The sequence below is a fragment of the Paraphaeosphaeria sporulosa genome, assembly GCF_001642045.1.
Source record: "Paraphaeosphaeria sporulosa strain AP3s5-JAC2a unplaced genomic scaffold CC84scaffold_2, whole genome shotgun sequence".
Lineage (NCBI taxonomy): Eukaryota > Fungi > Ascomycota > Dothideomycetes > Pleosporales > Didymosphaeriaceae > Paraphaeosphaeria > Paraphaeosphaeria sporulosa.
Genome location: NW_017253361.1, coordinates 2590690 through 2611069, shown reverse-complemented (window position 1 = coordinate 2611069; position 20380 = coordinate 2590690). Strand labels below are relative to the sequence as shown.

The following is a 20380-nucleotide window of genomic DNA, read 5'->3' as shown; positions in this document are numbered from 1 at the left end:
ACCATTCGCGCATTGCATCATATCGAGAAGAACTATTGCGAATTCTTTTTATTTCCTGCTTGCGCGAGTTTCATCGTGACAATCCAGTGTGTCTAGCGGGGAGGCACCGGCAGTAGTGCAAAAAGTAGTGGCTGGTACTACCAACCACCTCCCAGCCTTCCACCAAATCTAAGTACTCCATTTCCTCAGCCCGGCAAACACCCACCTCCTTCACTTTCCACACCACGCGCTCACTGCATACACTACCTAGCAATTGCATCTTTCAGACTGCTAACTTTTGCGATCGCGTTGTTGTGTCGCTCTAGTCTGTCACTATCTATCGACCTCCACCTCCGGTACGAGTAGCGAATCAGCGGCTACCCCGCAGACAGCTCCCCACCCTCACCGCCTGGTCGACAAAGAGCTGTCGCATACGCTCAAAAAGATAATCAGACCTTCGTCTGGTCTCCTGCCGACAACATGGTATTCTTCCATGCGCCTGCAGCGGTCTTGAGCCTGCTTGCTCTCAGCTTCCTTCCTTCCGTCTCCGCGACACTGTTTCTAAAGCCCACTCCAGCGGCGCGCCTCAATGACTTCGAACGGCTGAAATTGGCACTCGCCAAACGACAGAACGCATGTGCCGGCACTCCATGTGGCTTTGAGGACGCGTACTGCTGTACAGGTGGACAACAGTGCTTTACCGATGCAAACATGAAGGCCTTATGCACTGCTGGTGATGGTGGATGGATATACAGTACCTTCTACTACACCGCAGCCGAGACTGTTACGAAGCAGTCGGTTTGGAGCACCTACGTCGGGAGCAGCCCGACCGGATCGGCTTGCAACCCTTCCGACATGTGCGGCACCGCATGCTGCGGCAGCGGAGAGTGGTGCCAAGACGCGTCTATCAACCTGTGCAAAGTTATTGGAGGCGGATCAGCAGGATCTCCTGGAGTTACTGGTACCGGTACAAACCCATCCGCACCTGTGCGTCCCACGAGCAATGGAGTAATCGTTATCACAGCAACTGGTTCCGCAACTGCCACCGTCCCTTTCACCACACCAATCCCGACGGGCGTCAACGGAACGCTCGTAGAATCGAACTCGGGAGGAGGGGGGCTCAGCGGTGGAGCTATTGCCGGTATCGTCATTGGTGTCATCGCTGGCATCATTCTCCTTCTGCTCATCTGCTTTTACTGCTGCGCCAAAGCCGCCTTCGATGGTGTCTTGGCCTTGATCGGTCTGGGCAAGAAGAGGAAGCACACGCACGAGGAGACGACGTACATCGAAGAGCACCACAGCGGTGCGGCCGCCGGCGGACGTCGTTGGTACGGCCAAGCTGGATCGGCTCGCCCATCACGTCCAGCGAAGAAGGAGGGCGGTGGGCTAGGCAAGCTCCTGGGCATCGGCGCTGGTGCCGCTGCAATAGGAGCTTTGCTGGGCATGAAGAAGAAGAATGAAAAGCGTTACGACGACAAGAGCACCACGGTTACCGACTCTTCCTACTATTACAGCGACTACACCAGCAGTAGTGAGTTTGACCCGCGAGATCACTTGACAATACAATACTGACTGTGTCATAGGCAGTGCCAGCTCTGACGACCGACGAACGCGCCATACACGACACTCGTCGCGTCCCTCGCGTCGCTAGTCGCGTTTGTTCATCTTTCTTTCTTGTATAACACTTCGAAAATATCCCCGTTGATAGCGCCTTTTTTTCATGCATTATGGCTGGCTGCCTGCATATGACTCACTCTGATGGCGTTCTGGCGACTGGATTATGAAAGACAACTGTGACATGGGGTACGAGAGGTATGACCAAGGGGTAATGCGCAGTATGGATTATGTGAATGGAGGGCCTTTTGGTCTGTGAATATGTGAATACGACAATCCTGGCTTCCTGAGCTCAAATTGCTGTGCAACGTGCGGGTGTGATATGTGAGACCGAACAATTTGTGAGAGCGTTCTTGCGCCACTTCGGATGACATAGGCGCGCCAAGCACGAAGTGGGATGTGCTAGTGTGTTTCGGGAGTTCGGGAGCTCTACGAGCACCTTCTCTTGCTGCCTCATCAACCCGTACAAATCCAACGCCCGCTGCCTTGACTTTCTTTCTACTTGCTCAACAAGACCAACTTATACCCCGATCCTCCCGCACAGGCATATCGCCAGCGTTTGCGCAAATTGTCCACCTCAACACTCCGTCACACGCCCCACTTCGACGACCGACAAGTGCTCGATCGCCACGCCTTACACTCGAGAGGTTGCAAAGGCCGGCAAGCTGGGGAAGAGAAGGTATTCCGGTGAAGACCTTGGTGGTCCCCCTAAGAAAGCTATGGCAGTGAGTCGCCCCAAACACGCGCCCGTTAATGGATGCGCTGGCGCTGTGTATTCGTAAACAGCTACAACAGCAGCACCACTACAACCTACTTCACTTCTCGCGGAGCATCTTTCTGACAAACATTAGGACAAAGACACAATGCAGGTCGACGACCCTGCTGCTGCTGTCCAGCAGCTAAAGCACGCCGATGGCGAGATCGACGAGTCTCTGTACAGCAGACAGCTGTACGTGCTCGGCCACGAGGCCATGAAGCGTATGGGACAGTCTCACGTCCTTATAGCTGGGCTCCGCGGCCTCGGTGTTGAGATCGCGAAGAACATCGCTCTCGCTGGAGTCAAGTCATTGACGCTATACGATCCCAAGCCCGCCGCTCTCGCCGATTTGTCGTCGCAATTTTTCCTCCACCCCGAGGACGTCGGCAAGCCTCGAGCATCTGTCACCGTTCCCCGCGTCTCAGAGCTCAACCCATACACACCAGTGCACGAGTTCTCAGGGAGCGACCTGACGTCAGATCTGTCGCAGCTGAAGCAGTTCCAGGTCGTTGTTTTGACAGACACACCGCTGAACGACCAAATTAAGATTGCCGACTACTGTCATGACAATGGCATCTACGTCGTCATCTCGGATACGTACGGTCTGTTCGGTACCATCTTTACAGATTTCGGCAAGAACTTCACCGTCACCGACACCACCGGCGAGAACGTCAACAGCGGTATCATTGCAGGAATCGACTCAGAGGGCCTTGTGTCTGCGCTGGACGAGACTCGGCATGGTCTTGAGGATGGTGACTGGGTTACCTTTACCGAAATCGAGGGCATGACTGGGCTGAACGGCTGTGAGCCTCGCAAGATTGAAGTAAAGGGCCCATATACGTTCTCCATCGGCGATGTCTCCGGACTGGGTGAATACAAGAAGGGCGGCCAATACATCCAGGTCAAGATGCCCAAGATCTTGAATTTCCAGCCTCTCAGCCAGCAGCTGAAGAAGCCTGAGCTATTGATTTCCGACTTCGCCAAGTTTGACCGACCGCAGCAGCTGCACGTTGGTATTCAGGCTCTTCATGAATTCGCCAACAAGCACAATGGGGAATTCCCTCGCCCACACAACGAGAGCGATGCTGCAGAGATTTATCAGATCGCGCAAGGACTTGCTGGCCAAGGAGAGGACAAAGTTGAGTTGGACGAGAGGTTGATCAAGGAATTGAGTTTCCAGGCACGTGGTGACCTCAGCCCGGTCGCCGCTTTCTTCGGAGGTTTAGCCGCTCAGGAAGTACTGAAGTCAGTGTCCGGCAAATTCCACCCTATCGTGCAGTTCCTCTACTTCGATTCGTTGGAGTCGCTACCTACGTCGACCAAGCGCTCGGAGGAGCAGTGTGCTCCTATTGGCTCGCGATACGATGGTCAAATCGCTGTTCTCGGAAAGGAATACCAGGAGAAGCTCGGAAACGTCAAGGAGTTCCTCGTCGGCGCTGGTGCGATTGGTTGCGAAATGTTGAAGAACTGGGCTATGATGGGACTGGGCGCAGGACCTAAGGGTCAAATCTGGGTAACCGATAACGATCAGATCGAGAAGAGCAACCTCAACCGACAATTCCTGTTCCGACCAGCAGATGTTGGCAAACTCAAGAGTGAGGCCGCAGCGAAGGCTGTGCAAGCCATGAACCCTGACTTGAACGGCAAGATCGTGCACATGCAGGAGAAGGTCGGCCCAGAGACAGAACACATCTTCAACGAGAAATTCTGGGATAACCTTGATGCTGTCACAAATGCTTTGGACAATGTCGAAGCCCGAACATATGTCGATCGCCGCTGTGTATTCTTCCGCAAATCATTGCTGGACTCTGGTACCCTCGGAACCAAAGGCAACACCCAAGTCATTATCCCACATATCACGGAATCCTACTCCTCGTCACAAGACCCGCCCGAGAAGTCGTTTCCTATGTGCACTCTGAGGAGTTTTCCGAACCGAATCGAGCACACCATTGCCTGGGCTCGTGAAATGTTCGATACATTCTTCGTCAAGGGTCCAGAGGTTGTGAACCTCTACCTTACTCAGCCCGATTACCTAGGTGCGTCATTGAAGCAATCTGGCAACGAGAAGCAGACACTAGAAACGCTTCGGGACTTCCTGGTGACAGAGAAGCCTCTGACATTCGATGATTGCATTATCTGGGCTCGCCAGCAATTTGAGAAAAATTACAACCAGGCGATTCAACAATTGCTGTACAACTTCCCGAAGGATTCCACAACGGGTTCCGGCCAGCCCTTCTGGTCAGGGCCAAAGCGCGCTCCGGATGCGCTGAAATTCGACCCCTCAAACCCCACTCATTTCACGTTTGTGGAGGCTGCGGCCCACCTCCACGCGTTCAACTACGGCATCAACCCTAAGGGTGTTACGAAAGAACATTACTTGGAGGTGTTGAACGATATGATTGTGCCGGACTGGAAGCCCGACCCAACTGTGAAGATCCAGGCGAGCGACTCCGACCCTGACCCGAATGCTCAACCTGCAGGACCCGTTGACGACAACGAAGTTTTGAACAAGCTGGTATCATCACTTCCAGCGCCGAAGTCAATGGCTGGGTTCAAGCTTGAGCCTGTGGAGTTTGAGAAGGACGACGATACCAACCATCACATCGACTTCATCACAGCCGCTAGCAATCTTCGCGCTGAGAACTACAAGATTGAGCAGGCTGACAAGCACAAGACGAAGTTCATCGCTGGCAAGATCATTCCTGCTATCGCAACCACCACCGCGCTTGTCACTGGTCTTGTAAACCTAGAGCTGTATAAGCTCCTGGACGGCAAGACGGACATTGAGCAATACAAGAACGGTTTCGTCAACCTCGCTCTCCCCTTCTTCGGTTTTAGCGAGCCGATAGCTAGCCCTAAGGGCGAGTACACTGGTCACAACAACGAGAAGGTACAAATTGACAAGCTGTGGGACCGCTTCGAAGTGGAAGACATCGTCCTCGAGGAGTTCATCGACCATTTTGAGAGGAAGGGTCTCAATGTCCAGATGGTCAGCTCGGGCGTCAGCTTGCTGTACGCATCGTTCTACCCGCCGGCCAAGCTAAAGGATAGGATGGGTCTCACGTAAGTTCATCTCTTGCGACTGACATTGCGAGAATGTGTACTAAAACAAAGCAGGATGAGCAAGCTGGTCGAGTTTATTAGCAAGAAGCCCGTGCCGGAGCACCAGAAGAACGTCATCTTCGAGGTAACGGCTGAGGACCAGACCGAGGAGGACGTTGAGATCCCGTATGTCATGGTCAAGCTGCAAAAGTAAATGCCACTGGCTGGGTATTGGAAGGTTTGGCGTAGTGATGAGACGGCGTATTGCTCGCTTGCAACGGAAGGTTGTGGAGGCATCATACATAGATGAGCATTGAACGCGAAATGAATAGATTACTTGAATCAATTCATAACTTTGACAGTTTCCGTGAGCTTCGTGCTTGGATATCCTTCCTGCCGTGGGCAGAGATTGGTTTCGTTTTCGTGATAAGAACTCATGCCCAATATACAGACAAGTCGGGTGGAATTTCGCGGGCTGTGCGCAATAGAAGCGACTCTTCAATATAGATAGGCCATGAGCTCGTCTTGTTGGTTGCAAGCAATGCGTATCGCTATACGCGTTGCGATATCAAAGCTTGGCTTCGAGACTGTTACCGCGTTTGCAGCTGCGCGTGTACCTGATGTCGAATACGGTCGCATGAACAATGACACACGTCGCTGTTTGCAAGCGCAGGCTGCAGGGTAAACTCGCGTCCATATTGCGTGACTGTGCAGGCCTCCTTCTTGGAGCGACGCACTTTGGTATTGTCTTCTCTGCTATCGCGATTGCCATTGCGATAGGGCTTCTACAATCATTCGCTATGCAGCAAAAAGGGCTGCAGAAGGACTGACATGGTGAATGTATCTCTGCGGATGCTTACCTGCATAGTGGAGCATGACCTTTACATTGGATGTCTTGGTAGTTTTACATTATTTTTGCATTGATAGTGCTATTGTAACATCGCTCAAAGTTTTCACACGACTCTAACTGAGAAGCCAGCATCAAGCTAAATATGCGGAAAGGACGGGGATTCCGGAAATAATGATTAGCTGCTAGATGTACGTTCTCTTGAGCTTCGGAGATTTGGGGTGAACCATATCTCTGGGCAATCTCTCGAGCAAATAGTTTTATGGGCCACTCCGCATAGTACGTCTGCTTTGATGAGTCTCTATGCACACAAATTGAATTATTTCATTCTGCTCCACTTGTGGAGTAATGAGGTCGATTTTGTGCACTTCAAATCGATCCATGGCAGCCTACATCCTTTAATAGTGTTACAAAATTTGAGGGGAGAGCATACCCCCATCACCTCAAACATCTCCATGATTCGGTAATAGTGAGCCGAATCGTCCAGTGCAGACTTGATCCGGACTGCTACTGCGCCAAAGCATGCCCCGATATGGGGAGAGTTTGCTGATACAGCAGATGCTATGCAGTTACCCAGGCACTCGATGGTGGTGAAGATGGTATCCAGCTTGGCGTATATAATCTTGTTTTTGCTATTGAACGTTCGAACGTACCGTTCTGACTCTCAGTCTACTTCCGCAAGTCCGCAGCGGTCTTGAGGCTTACGACCAGTGCATGGTCCAAGGGCTTCCGAGCACGTTTCTTGTACCGCTGTCATCCCGTCTCAAATATGGTCTCGAATCTCGATGCCGCCGCCATCGCTATAGTGCCATGAAGTTGAGGGCGAAAGAGTGATGTTAGCTGGGTCAGACGGGAAGTTCACGCCTTTTTCACGCAGCGGAGCAGTGTATCGTTGCTTGTGCTATCCGGTAAGCGAATATCTTTCTCCGCACAACTTCCTCAACCCGAAATGCATCGCCCGACTGTGACACGTCGCCTCAAATTGTTTGCCCCTCTCCTTGTGACCGGTCCGATCGATACCTGAAGAGGTTCCTCTGCTGTAGCATGTGTCAATAGGAGTTTCTCTCGACATTCTACCCTTCAAGTTTGTCAAGCATCCATAGTTTACCGAGTTAGTCTGCTTGCCCCACGTGAAAATCGTGCAAGAGTTGTGCGCGAAGCCCTTACACGCTCAGTCTTTCCATATCATGTACAGGTGAGGTGAAAATAGGGTGGGAAAAAATATGTGGCGTCCAAGTATCTCGACATTGACTGCGCATGTATCCATGTTACCCTATTTAAGACAAAACTAGAGAGATGTAACCGTCATATCATGATGCGACGCCATCTTTGAGTGCATCGACTGCCACGCTCACTTCCAAACAACCAACATCCTCCCGGGGATCTAGAACCTAAACTATGAAACCAGCTTTCTGTTCTCAAAGAAATGAAGACGTGCCAATCGTAGGGTCTTCGTCCCCTCTGAGGCCTTGTTCTTAGCCAAGCCCACCAGAAGAACCGTCATACTCCAAAGCCAGTGCATCCCATCCCTCAAACATCTCAGTTTCGGGTATGCAGCTCGAGTCCGTCGAAGTAGACGATGTCTCAGACCAGGCTGGTGAAGGCGGGTGTGTGAATGGCAGGAACGGCTCCTCATCTTCGTGTAGCTCCGATGGGGTGGTGTACGAAAGTGTGTATACCGAAGGAGACAGGATTGGACGGTGAGAGGCTGAGCCGTTCGCGAGATCGAGGTATGAGGCCTTGCCCAGCGGGGCCATATTTCGTATTGCGCCAGTGGGTGCGGTGCCGAAGGTGATCCTGGGTTTCGGGCGGGTGACAGCGGAAGAGAAGGTGACGGGTGGGTAGGGCGTTTGTTGAAGAGAAGCCGGGCAGTCTGTCTGCGCCTTGTGCATGTTGCCGCCATCTCGGACATCTTGGGCAGATTGCTTGCTTGGAGACGGCTTGCTTATGTGAAAGTTCTCCAGCATTCGAGTAAGCCTGGGGTCTAAAGACTTCGCACGATCCTCCAGCTTCGCAACAGACTGAGAACTACGCCTGGCTTCCTGAACCTTGGAATCGTCCTGCGCCTGTTTCTTCTTTCGGCAGAGGTCTCGCATCTGAGATGTGATCTCACCCACGAGCGGTTTCAACCCAAATTTTTGTGCCTTGGATTCCTTTTTGTGGCCTTTCTCTTTCCAATCTCCTTTTCGCATAACGTCAGCAAATGCCATGTTCGACGGAGCAAGCTGCTGGCTTTGGGAGGCGATTGCGCTGGACCATGCCATGTTGAATAAGGAAAGACTAGCTGAGGAAGTAGAGGATGATCCATTTCCCGCTAATGGTGCTGGTATATTCGCTTGAGCAACAGGATGCGCTGCCTTGCTGGTGTCTGGAGCGGTTTTCTTGGGCGGCGGAAAGAATGCGACAGGAGTCGAGGCGAGTGTCCCCATAGCAAGAAGCTGTACACCACCGTACATCTGAGTCTCACACCTAAGCGTGCGATTTCGTGCCCTCGTCATCTGTTTTGATTTTTCTGTCGTCAGCTCCTTAACATTAGGCATCCAATTGTATCCGATCCAGTTTGCACGTCCGCGACGCTTGGGCATAGGATACAGTGCTTTCTTGTCAGGCGTGGAAGATTCAAGTACGTTCGAGTGCTCGGAATCTGGCGACGTTAAGATAATCCGAGGGAGAGCATGAGCTTCAGTTGCGAACGTTGCTTCGGCGACGGGGTGATAATTGGCGGTGCAACGTCCGCAGGTGAAGATGTCGTGGCTGGTCTTGTCGCATTTGATTCTGTCTGCTTTCGCTATCTTGTCGAATCGCTTGTGAGTGCCTTGAGGATCGGCAAGGCAGAAGATGCACTTTTGTACTTGCGCGAGATCGGCGGCAGGCATTGGTATTCTGTAGGCGGCGTTTGACGGCGCATCAATCTGCGCGTCTGTGGTAGATTGTGCCTCCGTTTCGGGCAGTGCGTCAAGCGGAGCGACGTGCACAGAATCTGTCTTTGGTGCGTCTTGCGGCAGTGTGAATGGTTGGACGACAAATTCGCTCAAGTCGTTCAAGGTTGAATTGGAGCTGCCGGCGGGTTCAGTATGTGGGCAAAGAAACTGCGTTTGAGGCTGCAAACGAGGTTAGTTCTGTAAGAAACCCTCTGGAATTACGACATTGAAGTGAACGACAATGTGGACGAAAGCAGTTCAAAAAGACTCACTGAAACAATGCAATACAACGCGACTAACTTACACCCTCCATGATGATGAAAGGATCGAAGTCTTCCTTCACCACTGGAAAGACATTCCTAGCGGCCCCTACAACGTCGCCTGCTGTGCGCCAGCCCTCGCATTCTTCCCCATCTGCATTGACACAATTCCGTAGTGCCGACTCTCCACATCCATACAGAAACTCAGGATGATTGCGTTTTCTCTGAATCTTGAACCGGAACCTTACAGAACTTCTTCGCGAGACTCCTTCGATGCACTTATGGAACCGATCCGTGATCTCGGTCCTGCCACAAGGGCTCATGTAGAGCGCCTCGAATTCATCAGACTCGATAAAGCTGTGACTATCTTGGGTACCCCGCTGACACCGCTGCAGGTGTAGCAAGGAGCCAGCAAGAAATCCTTCAGCGGCCGATAGCTCGCCGTAACAGATAGGACAAGACTTGTCCAATTGACCGGCGAAGCAGGTAGCGCGGTGATGAAGCGCATCCATGTCCGAGCAGGTGGAGAGGTCGCTTGCGCAAGTCAAACATGAAGACTCGGGTATGCTCGTGTCTGGGGCGGGTAAGGGTATATTCTTTGAAAGGCTTGGAGTCAGTGGTGGTAGCACAGGTTCTGGGATTTGCGGAGTGCTAGTTGTGGGAGTATCCTGGCGTACTGCGGCTGCGACAAGATCGCCCCAGCAGAAATTGAAATGAGCCGGGCGCTCATGATAGGGAAGACCGCAAATGCCGACCACCTTTTTTTTTTTTGCAAACAGGGCATAGCCGAGCATTCATCTCCGCGGTCATTTTCGGGTCATCCTCCACGTAGTACTCGTGTACTTCCCCGCTGGGCTGAACGATTGAGACCTTTGACGAGAGGATGATTTCGGCGAGTGGTGCAACTCGTCGTATGTAAAAGTACTCTATGCAGTCGGGCTGGCTGATTGAAATTTGTGTCGAGACAAGATTCTTGCCAGAGGGTGCTGCTTGTGTGCAAGCTGCGACGTGGAGAACGGCCGTCACCGGATATTGAGCGCTATACTCGACCTCAACACCGCAGTGGGAGCAAGTGTGCAACATCTCGAAGGCGAGATCGTGATATTGTGTCGTTGTGCTATACGCCTCGTGAACGTTGTTGCGCGCACTCAGATATACTACTATACACGCTGAATGTCGCGGCAACTTGGGCCGTGATCCCCTCATAGGTGGAATGCATAAACATATCGCGTGACTCAGAGCGAAGGTGAGACAAATGTGACTTTGAATAAGGTTGATTCGAAGATATGGATGAGAATGATAGTTTCACATTGGAATATCTTGATATGGAAGGTGCTCGAGTTTCGCTCTTGCCTCCCCACACGCAGCATTACATCTCTGGAAGTCCATGTAAACTTCGACGATTGAGATATTTCCAGGCTGTTTGCTGCAGGGCATCTGACGTTTTTGAGACATGCGCTAATTCGACAGCTTCCCACGTTGGGTGCACCCTGTTGAGCAAATCTATCAATCTTTACGAATGACGACCCTCTTCTTTTCTAGATGCACTTCCACGTGGTTTGTGAAGTATTTTGATGGATCTCGCACGACGACAGCCGCAAGAAGCGCAACGACGCCAAACGGAATCGAAGCTAACCATGTGATACGGAATGCGTATGCGTACGCGTACCGTGCCGCTCGAACAGATGATTCAAAGATCTCTGCAGGCACAGTAGAAAGTTTAGCACCCTCACCCGGAACGCCCAGGAGTGTCAGCGTCACCGCCTCTATCAGCTCGCCTATGGACGACGAAGCTACTCCACCTGCGGTTGCTGTTGCCGCGATCCTCTTCGCCACCTCCTTCTTCGCTGTCTGGTTGAAGATCGACGAAAAGATGACTGAGCCGATGGATCCACCAACAGATCTGAAAGTCCCAATCAAACCAATGGCCACTCCAAGATCTCTTTGAGGGACGTTGAGCGAAGCAGTTGTGTAGCAATTCAGCGTGATCCAGCCAAACGGAAACATAGCGAGAAACTGCACCGCCATGAGCCAATTGATGTTTGTTGGTGTAATGAGTGCCGCGAGGCCGAAGAAGAGCGTCTGCATAAACACAGCAAATGTGAGCTGGTAGTGCACATGTTTGATGTAGTGAACGAGAGCAGGGACGAGACATCCGCCGATCAGTTGGCCAAAACCCGATGGGAGGGAGTATACACCGATCTTGATGGGATCTGGGGTGTGCAGGTACAGTATCGTCTGCGCGTTCAAAGCTGCCGCCGCGAAAAATACCATACCCGCAACGAAGACCAGAACGATTAGCGCTGAGAACTCGCGGAAGTTCCTGAAGAGGTACCAGGGGAAGAGAGGATCCGCTGGCACGAGAGCATCGTAGACAAATGCGCCCAGAAAAGTAACGAGTCCAAGGACTAGAGGTGCGACTGTTCCAGCATCACCCCAAGCATATGTGTTCCCACCAGAGTTGAGACCGTAGAGGAATACCACGAGGCCAGCCGTAAATAGAAACGCGGCAACGAAATCCAACTCTTTGAATTGCTGCCATTTCGTCTTTCGATCTGGTCGTGGATGACTAGGCGGGAAGTATACGAAGAGTGTTCCAATGAAACTGAACGCCCCGTACCCAATACACAAATAGAACATAATTCGCCAGCTCGCGTTGGATACCATAGCGTTCGCGAGTAGTGTGGACGGAACAGCCCATGATGCGAGATTGAACTCTGTCCATGCGAGACCGATGCCTCTGTACTTGTTTGGCAGGATTTCAGAAATCCCTGGAATATATGTGAGTAGATGTTAGCAGTCAATGACAGCTCCACGTACCGGCATAAGCAACAGATACAGTTCCGATGCTCGCTCCGAGGATAACCTCCCCAGCAATCAATTGGTTCATCGTGTTGCTTGTGCAACAAACGATACCGCCAACGACTGTCAGGAACTGGCCGAAAAGGATGACCACCCGTCTACCGAATATGTCCGAGACCTTCCCGGCGACGGAAAATCCAACAGCTGCAGCAGCACCCCACCCAGAAGGAATCCAAAAGTCAATGTCGCCGCCACCGAGCCTCTGCGACAGCTGCACAAGGATGGGTGCGACCAGAATAAAACCAAACATGATAGGACCGGTGAAAGAGGTGCCGAGGAAGAGTGCTGAGAGAAGGACCGGCCATGTTAACTTTTGTGCATGTTCGGGATTGTCTTCAAGAGCAGCCTTGTGCGGATCTTCATAGCCGGCTGGAACGTCAAATTCCTCCTGATGGGCGGTTTTCAGTTCATCCTTTGATTCAGGCCTTGGGGTGTCTCCTTCTTCTAGCTTGGTACCGTTTGACTCCATTGCAGCGCAAGGGCCCCGTTAAGTCAGGACGAGGCCGGTATTTCACGATAATGTCGAAATGTTCTAGCTCCAGAAACCTGGCTGTATGAATATATGCCAGTGTTGTACGATTAAGACATATCAGAAAAGCTTATATTCAAGGAAGGAATTAGTGGGGAATCCTCCGTTGCCGGGGCACGACTATATACGTGTTCTGATACGTGCCAACTGGGCGTCAGGCTATGCTGTGGGGCGTAATTGCAGTACCAAGCGTGCATCTCCATGTGGCTTAAGCTAAGGACTGGTACGCGGCCTCGATGATTGATTGACTCGAGAGTGAGCGGTGTATGAATCAGTTCAAGGTAGAAGGATTCCGCACTAAGCAGAAAGGGCGTGCGGGGAAATGTGGGGTGTCGCATCCCCCCGTGCAGAAAAGAGATCACTTTGACTGTTGCAGGATACTTCTCAAATTAAAATCGTCCATTAGAGAAGGCATCTGTATTCGGATTGTCGCACTATGGTCAATGTCTTGTGGGCGCCGAGACGCCCCTTCCTCTTCCATCTCACTTGCTGCTCCCCCAAGCTGACCGTTCATCAACAACACCTAACCGGTGAGACTAAACGGTGGGGCTCCTACACCAACTGCGTCTTAGATCTACACATTTGTCATCGCACCACTTCCTCGGCAGTTATCTCTAGCAATTCCTGAGTACTGACCTGAATTGCATCGAAGTTGAAGACAAAATGGTTGATCCAAAGACGGCTGTGCTTGCCTTCGTCGTTCTCTATGTACTCCCATACCAGCTATGCATGCTCGTCTATCGCCTCTGCTTCTCACCACTGAGCAAGCTCCCAGGTCCATGGTTTACCCGAATCTCCACCATCCCAGAAGTGAACGCGCTTAAAGAACAGCGAAGAACAAAATGGGTCAACACCCTGTTCGAGCAGAATCCAGGCGCAGTGGCGGTCCGCACGGGTCCAAAGGCGGTCTCATTCAATCACCCTGATGCTGTCAAGGCTATATACGGTACTTGTACGCCCTTGAACCAACAGAACCAGTCCTGATATGGAATATAGGACACGGGAAGGGACAAGAAGAATTTGGAAAGTCGAGCTGGTACGACGCCTTCTCCACAACAGGCGAGTCGCTCTTCTCCACGCGCTCCAAGAAGCGCCACGCCATGAAGCGCAGGATGGTAGCGCACGGCTTCAGCGCGCAGAGTCTGCAACTCTTCGAGCCGTATGTTGACCTCACGATTGAGAAGTTCATGAAGCGTATGGATGAATTTGCGCAGACCGGAGATCCTTTTGATATTTACTTCTGGTTTGAGCTCTTCACTATGGATTTGATGGGCGAGCTCGCACTCGGCAACAACTTCGGCGTGCTGGAAGCGGGGAAGCCGGCGAGGTACTCCAAGCTCGTGGAGCTGTCGCAGCGTTTTGGGAATCTGAGTGGTATTCTTCCGTTCGGGAAGTACAGCAAGAGGGTGCTCAGCTGGGTGCCTTTGCCGTACGTTCAGCAGCTGTGGAAAGCGAGAGTAGAGTATTTGGAATACGCCCGGCATGCCTTGGAAAAGCGCTTCAAGAATGATCGCGCACAGGTTGCGCAGAGTGGGAAGCAAAGACAAGACATCATGCAGCGCTTCATCGAGGCCAAGGATCCCGAGACAGGGAGGCGGATGGACTTTGACGAGCTGCGCGCCGAAACATCATCACTTATGTGAGCACATCTCGATCTGAGAAGTTGAAAACTTTCTAACCAAAGACCAGGGTCGCAGGCGCGAGTACCGGCAGTGTGACCATGAACTGGATGATATACTACCTCTGCAAAAATCCCCAGATAAAAACACGCCTCATACACGAACTAGACACAATGTTTCCCAATGAACAAGACTGCGGGAAACCCCTCCCTTACACGCAAGTCAACACCATTCGCCTCCTCGAACACGCTGAAATCGAATGTCTCCGCCTCCACCCCCCCATCGGGTACGCGATGCCCCGCGATACACCCCCAGGCGGAGCCGTCATATGCAACCACTTCATCCCCGGTGGTGTCGCGGTCGGAGTTCCCGCCGCAACAATCGGGCGCAATGCCGCGGTTTATCCCGATCCAGATTCCTTCCAGCCCGACCGTTGGGCAGACGCTACAGCGGAGATGAAGACGTGTTTCCTGGGGTTTGGCTTTGGCAGTCGGCAATGCATTGGCCGCAACGTCGCGAACCAATTCGCAGTCAAGATGATTGCAAGCTTGCTGGTGAGGTACGAGGTTGAGATGGAGGACCCCGGGTTGGTGCTGGGGACGAAGGAGTTTACGATACTGAAGCCGGATAGGGAGTATAAGGTCGTTTTGAAGAGGAGAGTGGCGAAGGGTTGAGCGGTTTCGTGTGCCTGGTGCGCGGGTCGAGCATTGCTGTTTCAACCCCGTTGGGAGAATCAGGTACTGCAACGCTAACTCACCAGGACAACGGAATGGGATATACCGAATAGTAATAAGTATGCTGGAAGGCCAAACGAGTATTTTGGTATGGTTGTGTGTGGGTTGCAATGTGCTGCGCCGGTGGCCCATGTTTCAAGACATGGGAAGGTGCGCCAAGGCATACAGTATGCCTGATCCGAGCTGACGACAATGGTTCATGCTCGCGTGACGGATACGGTAGAGCGTCTTCAGGCGGCGGGAGATGTCTTCGTCTTTCTTGGCCTGGGTAGGTGATAAAGTCGGCACGTGGTAGGGCGAATTGGTTGACCGAATGATCTTGGTAATGGCAGATTCCTCCACAACAGGACCCCGGAGCCCTTTGACGTGTGCGATGGGCAAGACCACAACTAATTTGTGTGGAGACGAACTCTCGTGTGCGGTGTCATTAGCTGTGGACAGGGACCAGGCCGAACGCACCGCGGAAGTGAAGAAGGCATCGATCTCGTCCTTCTGCTCCTCTTCCATGGCAGTTCTCGAAAGCGCATCTCGCATATTGTCTTCATCGCCATTTTCCGGGCAGGGTTCTTTGTCAAGGGGCAGGAAAAATGGCGAATCTTTGACCACGTCGATTTCTTCGTCGGTCGATGCTATTGCCAAAGACTCTGGTGTCGTGGAACGCGAGGGGTTTTCGTTGTTCAGAAACAAACTCGTGTCGTGCTCTTCGTGGACCGAGTCGTGCTTCTTAGATTCGCGGCTGTCGTTGGCGGAAGCCGAACCCAGGTCTCCTGCCTTCTGCGCCTCGTGCGCCAACTCGTCTGCCATGGTGAAGATGATGGGACAAGAAGTCGCAACGGCGATAGCTACGTTGCTCTCGTCTCGAGCACCACCTACAATATCCCCTTGAACACCCATCTTTGCCTCAATTTCGTCTTTGTAAACCTCAAATGTCTTGGCCTTCTTCTCCTCGGCCTGCTCCATCTCCCACCTCTCAAAAGTTGCAGCTTCATACAGCGAGATATCCTCCTCAAGGTCAAAGTCCTCTTGGTAGGCCTCTTCAAGCTGAATTTCCTCCTGGAAGGTCCCTTCAAGCTCAAGCTCCTGGCGCCAGGCATCGTCAGTCTCTTCTTCATACTTGACCTCCTGTCGCAAGGGCGACCCGCGAAGCAGCATCATCTTGCGACAATCAACCCCACGCTGCACCTTGTTGTTGCGGTATGCGCCAGCGTACGAGTGTGCGTCTTCAAACATCAGCGCTTCGTAGGCTGGCTTCCACGGCGCGCTGTACTCCAGGTCGTGAAGTGTGTTGGGAGGCAAGCCCGGAGGACGGTCGTACTCGAATGGAACCTGCAGGTAGAATTCAGGGGGAGCAGGAAGCTTCTTGTAAGGACAAGCGTGAGCTTCAGCTCGAGCCTCGGTGGTAGCGACGTCGTCGCCGGGCGCCATGCTCCAGTCGAGGGGGTGTGCGGGTAGTCCGGGATCGTCGTCGTCGTCGCCGCGGAAGGAAGGCTCAGGGGTGGATGGGCGCGGCGGGATATCACAATCGCTGTAGTCGCAGTCCTCACCGTCGCTGGTTTTAGCATGAGTGGCAGGGCTGCTGTCGTCTCCATCCCCCTTGTCGCCGGCTGAAGCTGCCTCGTCCGAGCCGGAGGCAGAGTTGCTGTAGTACTCGAAGTTCGCGGCGGTGGCCTTGAAGTGCTCCATGTCGAACTCGTCATCGTCGTCGTCGGCCCAGCTGTAGCCGCAAACATTCCTCCCGTAACAAGCGTCCATTGTGTGTAATTATATTAGAATAAGTGCAGAAATGGGATGGCCGTTTAGGGAGAATATGGCTAGCAAAGCGTGTGCCTGTGTGAGAGCGTCGGTGGAACTATTGTAGTACCGTTTTTGCGGGCGCAGACTCAATCGTTCTGTGGTATGGCTCAGTGTTCGCCGGAAACAAGCTGTAGCGGTTTATTGGTGTTCACGCTGTGGCAGGTATGACGCCGTGGATCAAAGGCGATGTTTAAATATATGGGAGTGAATTATTACTTGTCGTGGGCTTTTGGAAGGCGCGTTTTGTCGCGATGCTATGGGGATTGCTTAGGCCAGGTGAAACCATATATCACGTGGTTGCCGAGCAACCTTCATATTCAACTAAAATGGTCGCCTGCCCGCTCGACAAAAGGCAATGACGAGGAACGCCCCTTCGAATTTTTAATGCCCAATGTCAAGTTTCGTGCAAACCAATCTCTCTGCGGCATTGTATTGCTTCGTCCTCGGTTGCCCCTTGGCCATCTCGTTCACTCGGGTCGGCATCCTTTTTCGCCACGGGCCTTTCATCCCACATCAGGCTCTTGACCCTGGCCAGCGATGCGTGCCCGATATAGCTTGTTCTGATTAACGCTCAAAAAGCTATTGTGGAACATAATCTGGCGCTCGCACCTGAGATGGCGATGCCATCGCTTGATAACACGCACTGACACGTCGCCGGATCGCGATTGAGTTGCCCCTCGCCTTGGCTCCACATACTGTATGAGGCTTTTCCTTGCGGTCGCTTTGATGGCTTGACGCCGTTCACTGACCTATTGTCGAGGTAGTTCTTTCTTCTCTTTCGGGAATGATCAGTGTCGCGACGGATCCGCACACGCGAATGAGCCATATAGAACAACGTCAGTGACTAGGAATCCGGCGTGTCGACTTTGGTAACCGATCCATGAACCAACGTGTTGCTCATATCAAACCCAGAATGCTCAACCCCTTCCCTCTGTTTTGCGTAGTGTCCTTGTTCATCTCTCCTTCCGCTCCTTGCGCAAGCAATAGTTCAATGATCATGCTCCTCTCTCGACTGTCCACCCTCGAGGGTCCCAGTGCCATTTGGAAAGGTGTAGTTCCATCCATTGCCTCCCTATTTACATCCGCACCCATCTCCAACAGCCACTTCGCAATCGGGTAGCCACCTGGAGTCCTGACTGCAAGGTGCAGCGGCGTCTCTCCCTGTTGATTCGGCGTATCGAAATATATACCGGCTTCGACGAGCCACTGAAGGTTTGGGAGCTGTGATCCGAGGACGGAAGCGTGAATGGCGGAGTAATAAGCGGAGTGCGAGGTCTGCGTCATGTCTGCGCCGTATTCGACGAGGAGGCGGAGGATGGGGGTAGTGAAGGTATGGGCAGCGCGGATGAGGACAGTGCCGAATTGCAGATCGGCAGCATTGGGGTCTGCCCCCTCCCAGAGAATTTGTTCGAGTTCAGCTGATGTTGTCTTCTTCGAGATGTTCTTCAGGATCCAGTCCAGTCCCGCCCTTTGATCTCTACTGAGACAACGTCTGGTATCTTTTGCTACGGCGATCTTGTCGTTCGTGAGCCTGTGGTGAATGATTGACCGTTCCTCTGAACTAATGACAGTCGAGGCGATGGTACATATACCATTCTTCTTCTTCGCCTTGGGCATCTTGGGTGTCTTCATCGCTAGTTGGGGAGAATCTATTCTTTCCAGGTTCTCCAGCTTAGGTGATCTTGGCTTTGCAGAAGACGCTGTCTGTGTACCCGTCGTAGCGGAGTTTTCCGTGAGAAAGGTGCCTACCGATGGCGCTACATCGTCAGAGAATGTTTCTGCAACGCTGTCACGCGGATCTGTTAGCGCTAGAGACGGAGGTGGAGCCCTGGGGTCTTGAACAGCTTGATTCACAACGTTCGCTATCCAGGCTCCAATCCCACTCGAGACAGATAGTGGCGATTGCAGTGGAGGGAGGCTCTCGCCACCCGTTCTCTGTGCTGCTGAGAGACGGAAGGGAACAGGTGCGACAATTCGGCCAGTCTGCAGCTGCGGACGTTCTGGTGATGCCTGCGGTGAGAGACATTCTTCTAGTTGAAACGTAACACATGCTCTAACTTTGTCCAAGGCAGCACTAAGTGTTGGTAACCTTCTTTGGGTAATATTGTCGATGTGATCTCGCTCGCTGTCAATTCGTTCCAAAAACTCTTGCCAGACCTCAGGGTCAGTGTCATCGAAAAAAGATTGCCTGTTTGGTGAGGTTATCTCGTATGAGGTGTTGTTTGGCAGGGTAAATCTGTTCTATATTTAGCCTGCGACCTCCCACATTAGGATTGCATGTACTTACGAGTCGACCAGATCAAGCAGGAGATCCAACGCACATCGTACGGCTTCCAGATTATTTTTCAACCCAGTCAAGTGGGCAGCCTTGAAGGTCTGCCAAGGCCCCGTGCGATCCTGACTCGCGGAGAGGCGGACGATGGGTTTGTGCCACGCTTCCGTCGCCGCGGAACAGCAATCCAGAAACCCTGAGGCTGCCTCGAGCAACAACGCGGGCAGATGGGGGGTTGCGGAAGAGAAGTCATCGCGAGCGATATCCAGGGCAACCTTGATGGCAAGCAGGTCGGCACAGACAGCATTAATATTATGTCTGGCATTGCGAAGGCCACGCGCGATGCTCGTGGTATCCGTGATGATCTACAAGCCCGCTTGTCAATATGACGATAAAATACAGGGGGAAGGGTAACACACCTGAGCAATGCCAGACCCTATCGCGGCGCATCGTGCCGCAACAGTACTGTGTCCGGGCATATATCGTGATAGTCTTCACTCGCCGCTTTGCGGTTTCGTGTGCTGCATTAGGAGGATAAGTGGAGGTGTCGTCGACGCAAAGGGTGCTGTGGGCAATGATGACTGCTGACACGCGCGTGATGGCAGCCGCAGCTGTCAATATGTAAGGTAAGAAGACAGCAATCTACACATGTGGAATGGGGCGCCGACGCACGAGGGATCTTCTAATAGGAAGGCAGTCGTGCCGCAGCAGTGCAGACAGTTGTGCTGCTGTACCACCTACAGGGCGGCGCCCGAGCGCGCATTGCATGCCACAAGTGCCGCCGACGGCCGCCTTGCGCTGAAAGGGGCCAGTGGAATGGTACTGGTCTCGAGCTCGAGCTGCATGGACCCACGCGAACGTCACCGTCCTGAAGCGAACGCGACGGTGATTGTCAAGCCCACGGAGACTCGTGTGGTGGGCTGAAACAATCCGATCGCATGCTCGTTGTGGCTGGTCGTGGCGAGATCCTCCTGCCAGCCCAAGGTGGTGTGGGCACAGCGATGAATGGCAGGAAAACACCGGCATGCAGGCAGCCTGAGCACGACGTCTGTTGGCCCTTGTCCGGCGCACCTTTGGTGGAATGCTCGCAGTCCGAAGTTCCGCCTCGTCAAACTCGCGCTTCAGGATGATGCGCGCTGGTGCCAATAGC

At 52.7% G+C, this 20380-nt stretch overlaps 8 protein-coding genes across 8 annotated transcripts; 3 read left to right on the top strand and 5 right to left on the bottom strand.

Moving 5' to 3' along the window:
- The first annotated feature begins 40 nt into the window (after positions 1-40).
- CC84DRAFT_1161170 (uncharacterized protein) lies at positions 41-1925 on the top strand. Its single transcript, XM_018177668.1, has 2 exons — positions 41-1510; positions 1563-1925. Exons 1-2 carry the CDS (start codon positions 460-462, stop codon positions 1628-1630), a joined length of 1119 nt encoding a protein of 372 aa, XP_018040539.1. The 5' UTR covers positions 41-459; the 3' UTR covers positions 1631-1925.
- A 286-nt stretch (positions 1926-2211) lies between these two features.
- Positions 2212-5715, top strand: CC84DRAFT_1161169 (putative poly(A) RNA transport protein). The gene is made up of 2 exons (XM_018177667.1): positions 2212-5413; positions 5468-5715. Exons 1-2 carry the CDS (start codon positions 2457-2459, stop codon positions 5604-5606), a joined length of 3096 nt encoding a protein of 1031 aa, XP_018040538.1. The 5' UTR covers positions 2212-2456; the 3' UTR covers positions 5607-5715.
- A 954-nt stretch (positions 5716-6669) lies between these two features.
- On the bottom strand, positions 6670-6879 carry CC84DRAFT_1070139 (uncharacterized protein; the record flags this gene model as incomplete). The annotated part of the gene is made up of 1 exon (XM_018173664.1): positions 6670-6879. A coding segment is annotated over one exon (210 nt), but the record flags the coding sequence as incomplete, so codon positions are not given.
- Positions 6880-7714: 835 nt separating this feature from the next.
- CC84DRAFT_1172629 (uncharacterized protein) lies at positions 7715-9932 on the bottom strand (the record flags this gene model as incomplete). The annotated part of the gene is made up of 2 exons (XM_018179991.1): positions 7715-9340; positions 9465-9932. 2 exons carry the CDS (start codon positions 9930-9932, stop codon positions 7715-7717), a joined length of 2094 nt encoding a protein of 697 aa, XP_018040536.1.
- Positions 9933-10926: 994 nt separating this feature from the next.
- On the bottom strand, positions 10927-12751 carry CC84DRAFT_1256059 (MFS general substrate transporter; the record flags this gene model as incomplete). Its single annotated transcript, XM_018184592.1, has 2 exons — positions 10927-12191; positions 12241-12751. 2 exons carry the CDS (start codon positions 12749-12751, stop codon positions 10927-10929), a joined length of 1776 nt encoding a protein of 591 aa, XP_018040535.1.
- Positions 12752-13312: 561 nt separating this feature from the next.
- Positions 13313-15202, top strand: CC84DRAFT_468417 (cytochrome P450 monooxygenase). Its single transcript, XM_018186398.1, has 3 exons — positions 13313-13757; positions 13808-14450; positions 14501-15202. The coding sequence occupies exons 1-3, from the start codon at positions 13475-13477 to the stop codon at positions 15102-15104; spliced, it is 1530 nt and encodes a 509-aa protein (XP_018040534.1). The 5' UTR covers positions 13313-13474; the 3' UTR covers positions 15105-15202.
- A 192-nt stretch (positions 15203-15394) lies between these two features.
- CC84DRAFT_1256057 (uncharacterized protein) lies at positions 15395-17097 on the bottom strand (the record flags this gene model as incomplete). Its single annotated transcript, XM_018184591.1, has 2 exons — positions 15475-17097; positions 15395-15422 (listed from the first exon to the last, which is right to left on the bottom strand). The coding sequence occupies exons 1-2, from the start codon at positions 16914-16916 to the stop codon at positions 15395-15397; spliced, it is 1470 nt and encodes a 489-aa protein (XP_018040533.1). The 5' UTR covers positions 16917-17097.
- A 596-nt stretch (positions 17098-17693) lies between these two features.
- CC84DRAFT_468425 (uncharacterized protein) lies at positions 17694-20002 on the bottom strand. The gene is made up of 4 exons (XM_018186399.1): positions 19903-20002; positions 19650-19841; positions 19246-19595; positions 17694-19194 (listed from the first exon to the last, which is right to left on the bottom strand). The coding sequence occupies exons 2-4, from the start codon at positions 19707-19709 to the stop codon at positions 17856-17858; spliced, it is 1749 nt and encodes a 582-aa protein (XP_018040532.1). The 5' UTR covers positions 19710-19841; positions 19903-20002; the 3' UTR covers positions 17694-17855.
- Positions 20003-20380: the final 378 nt, after the last annotated feature.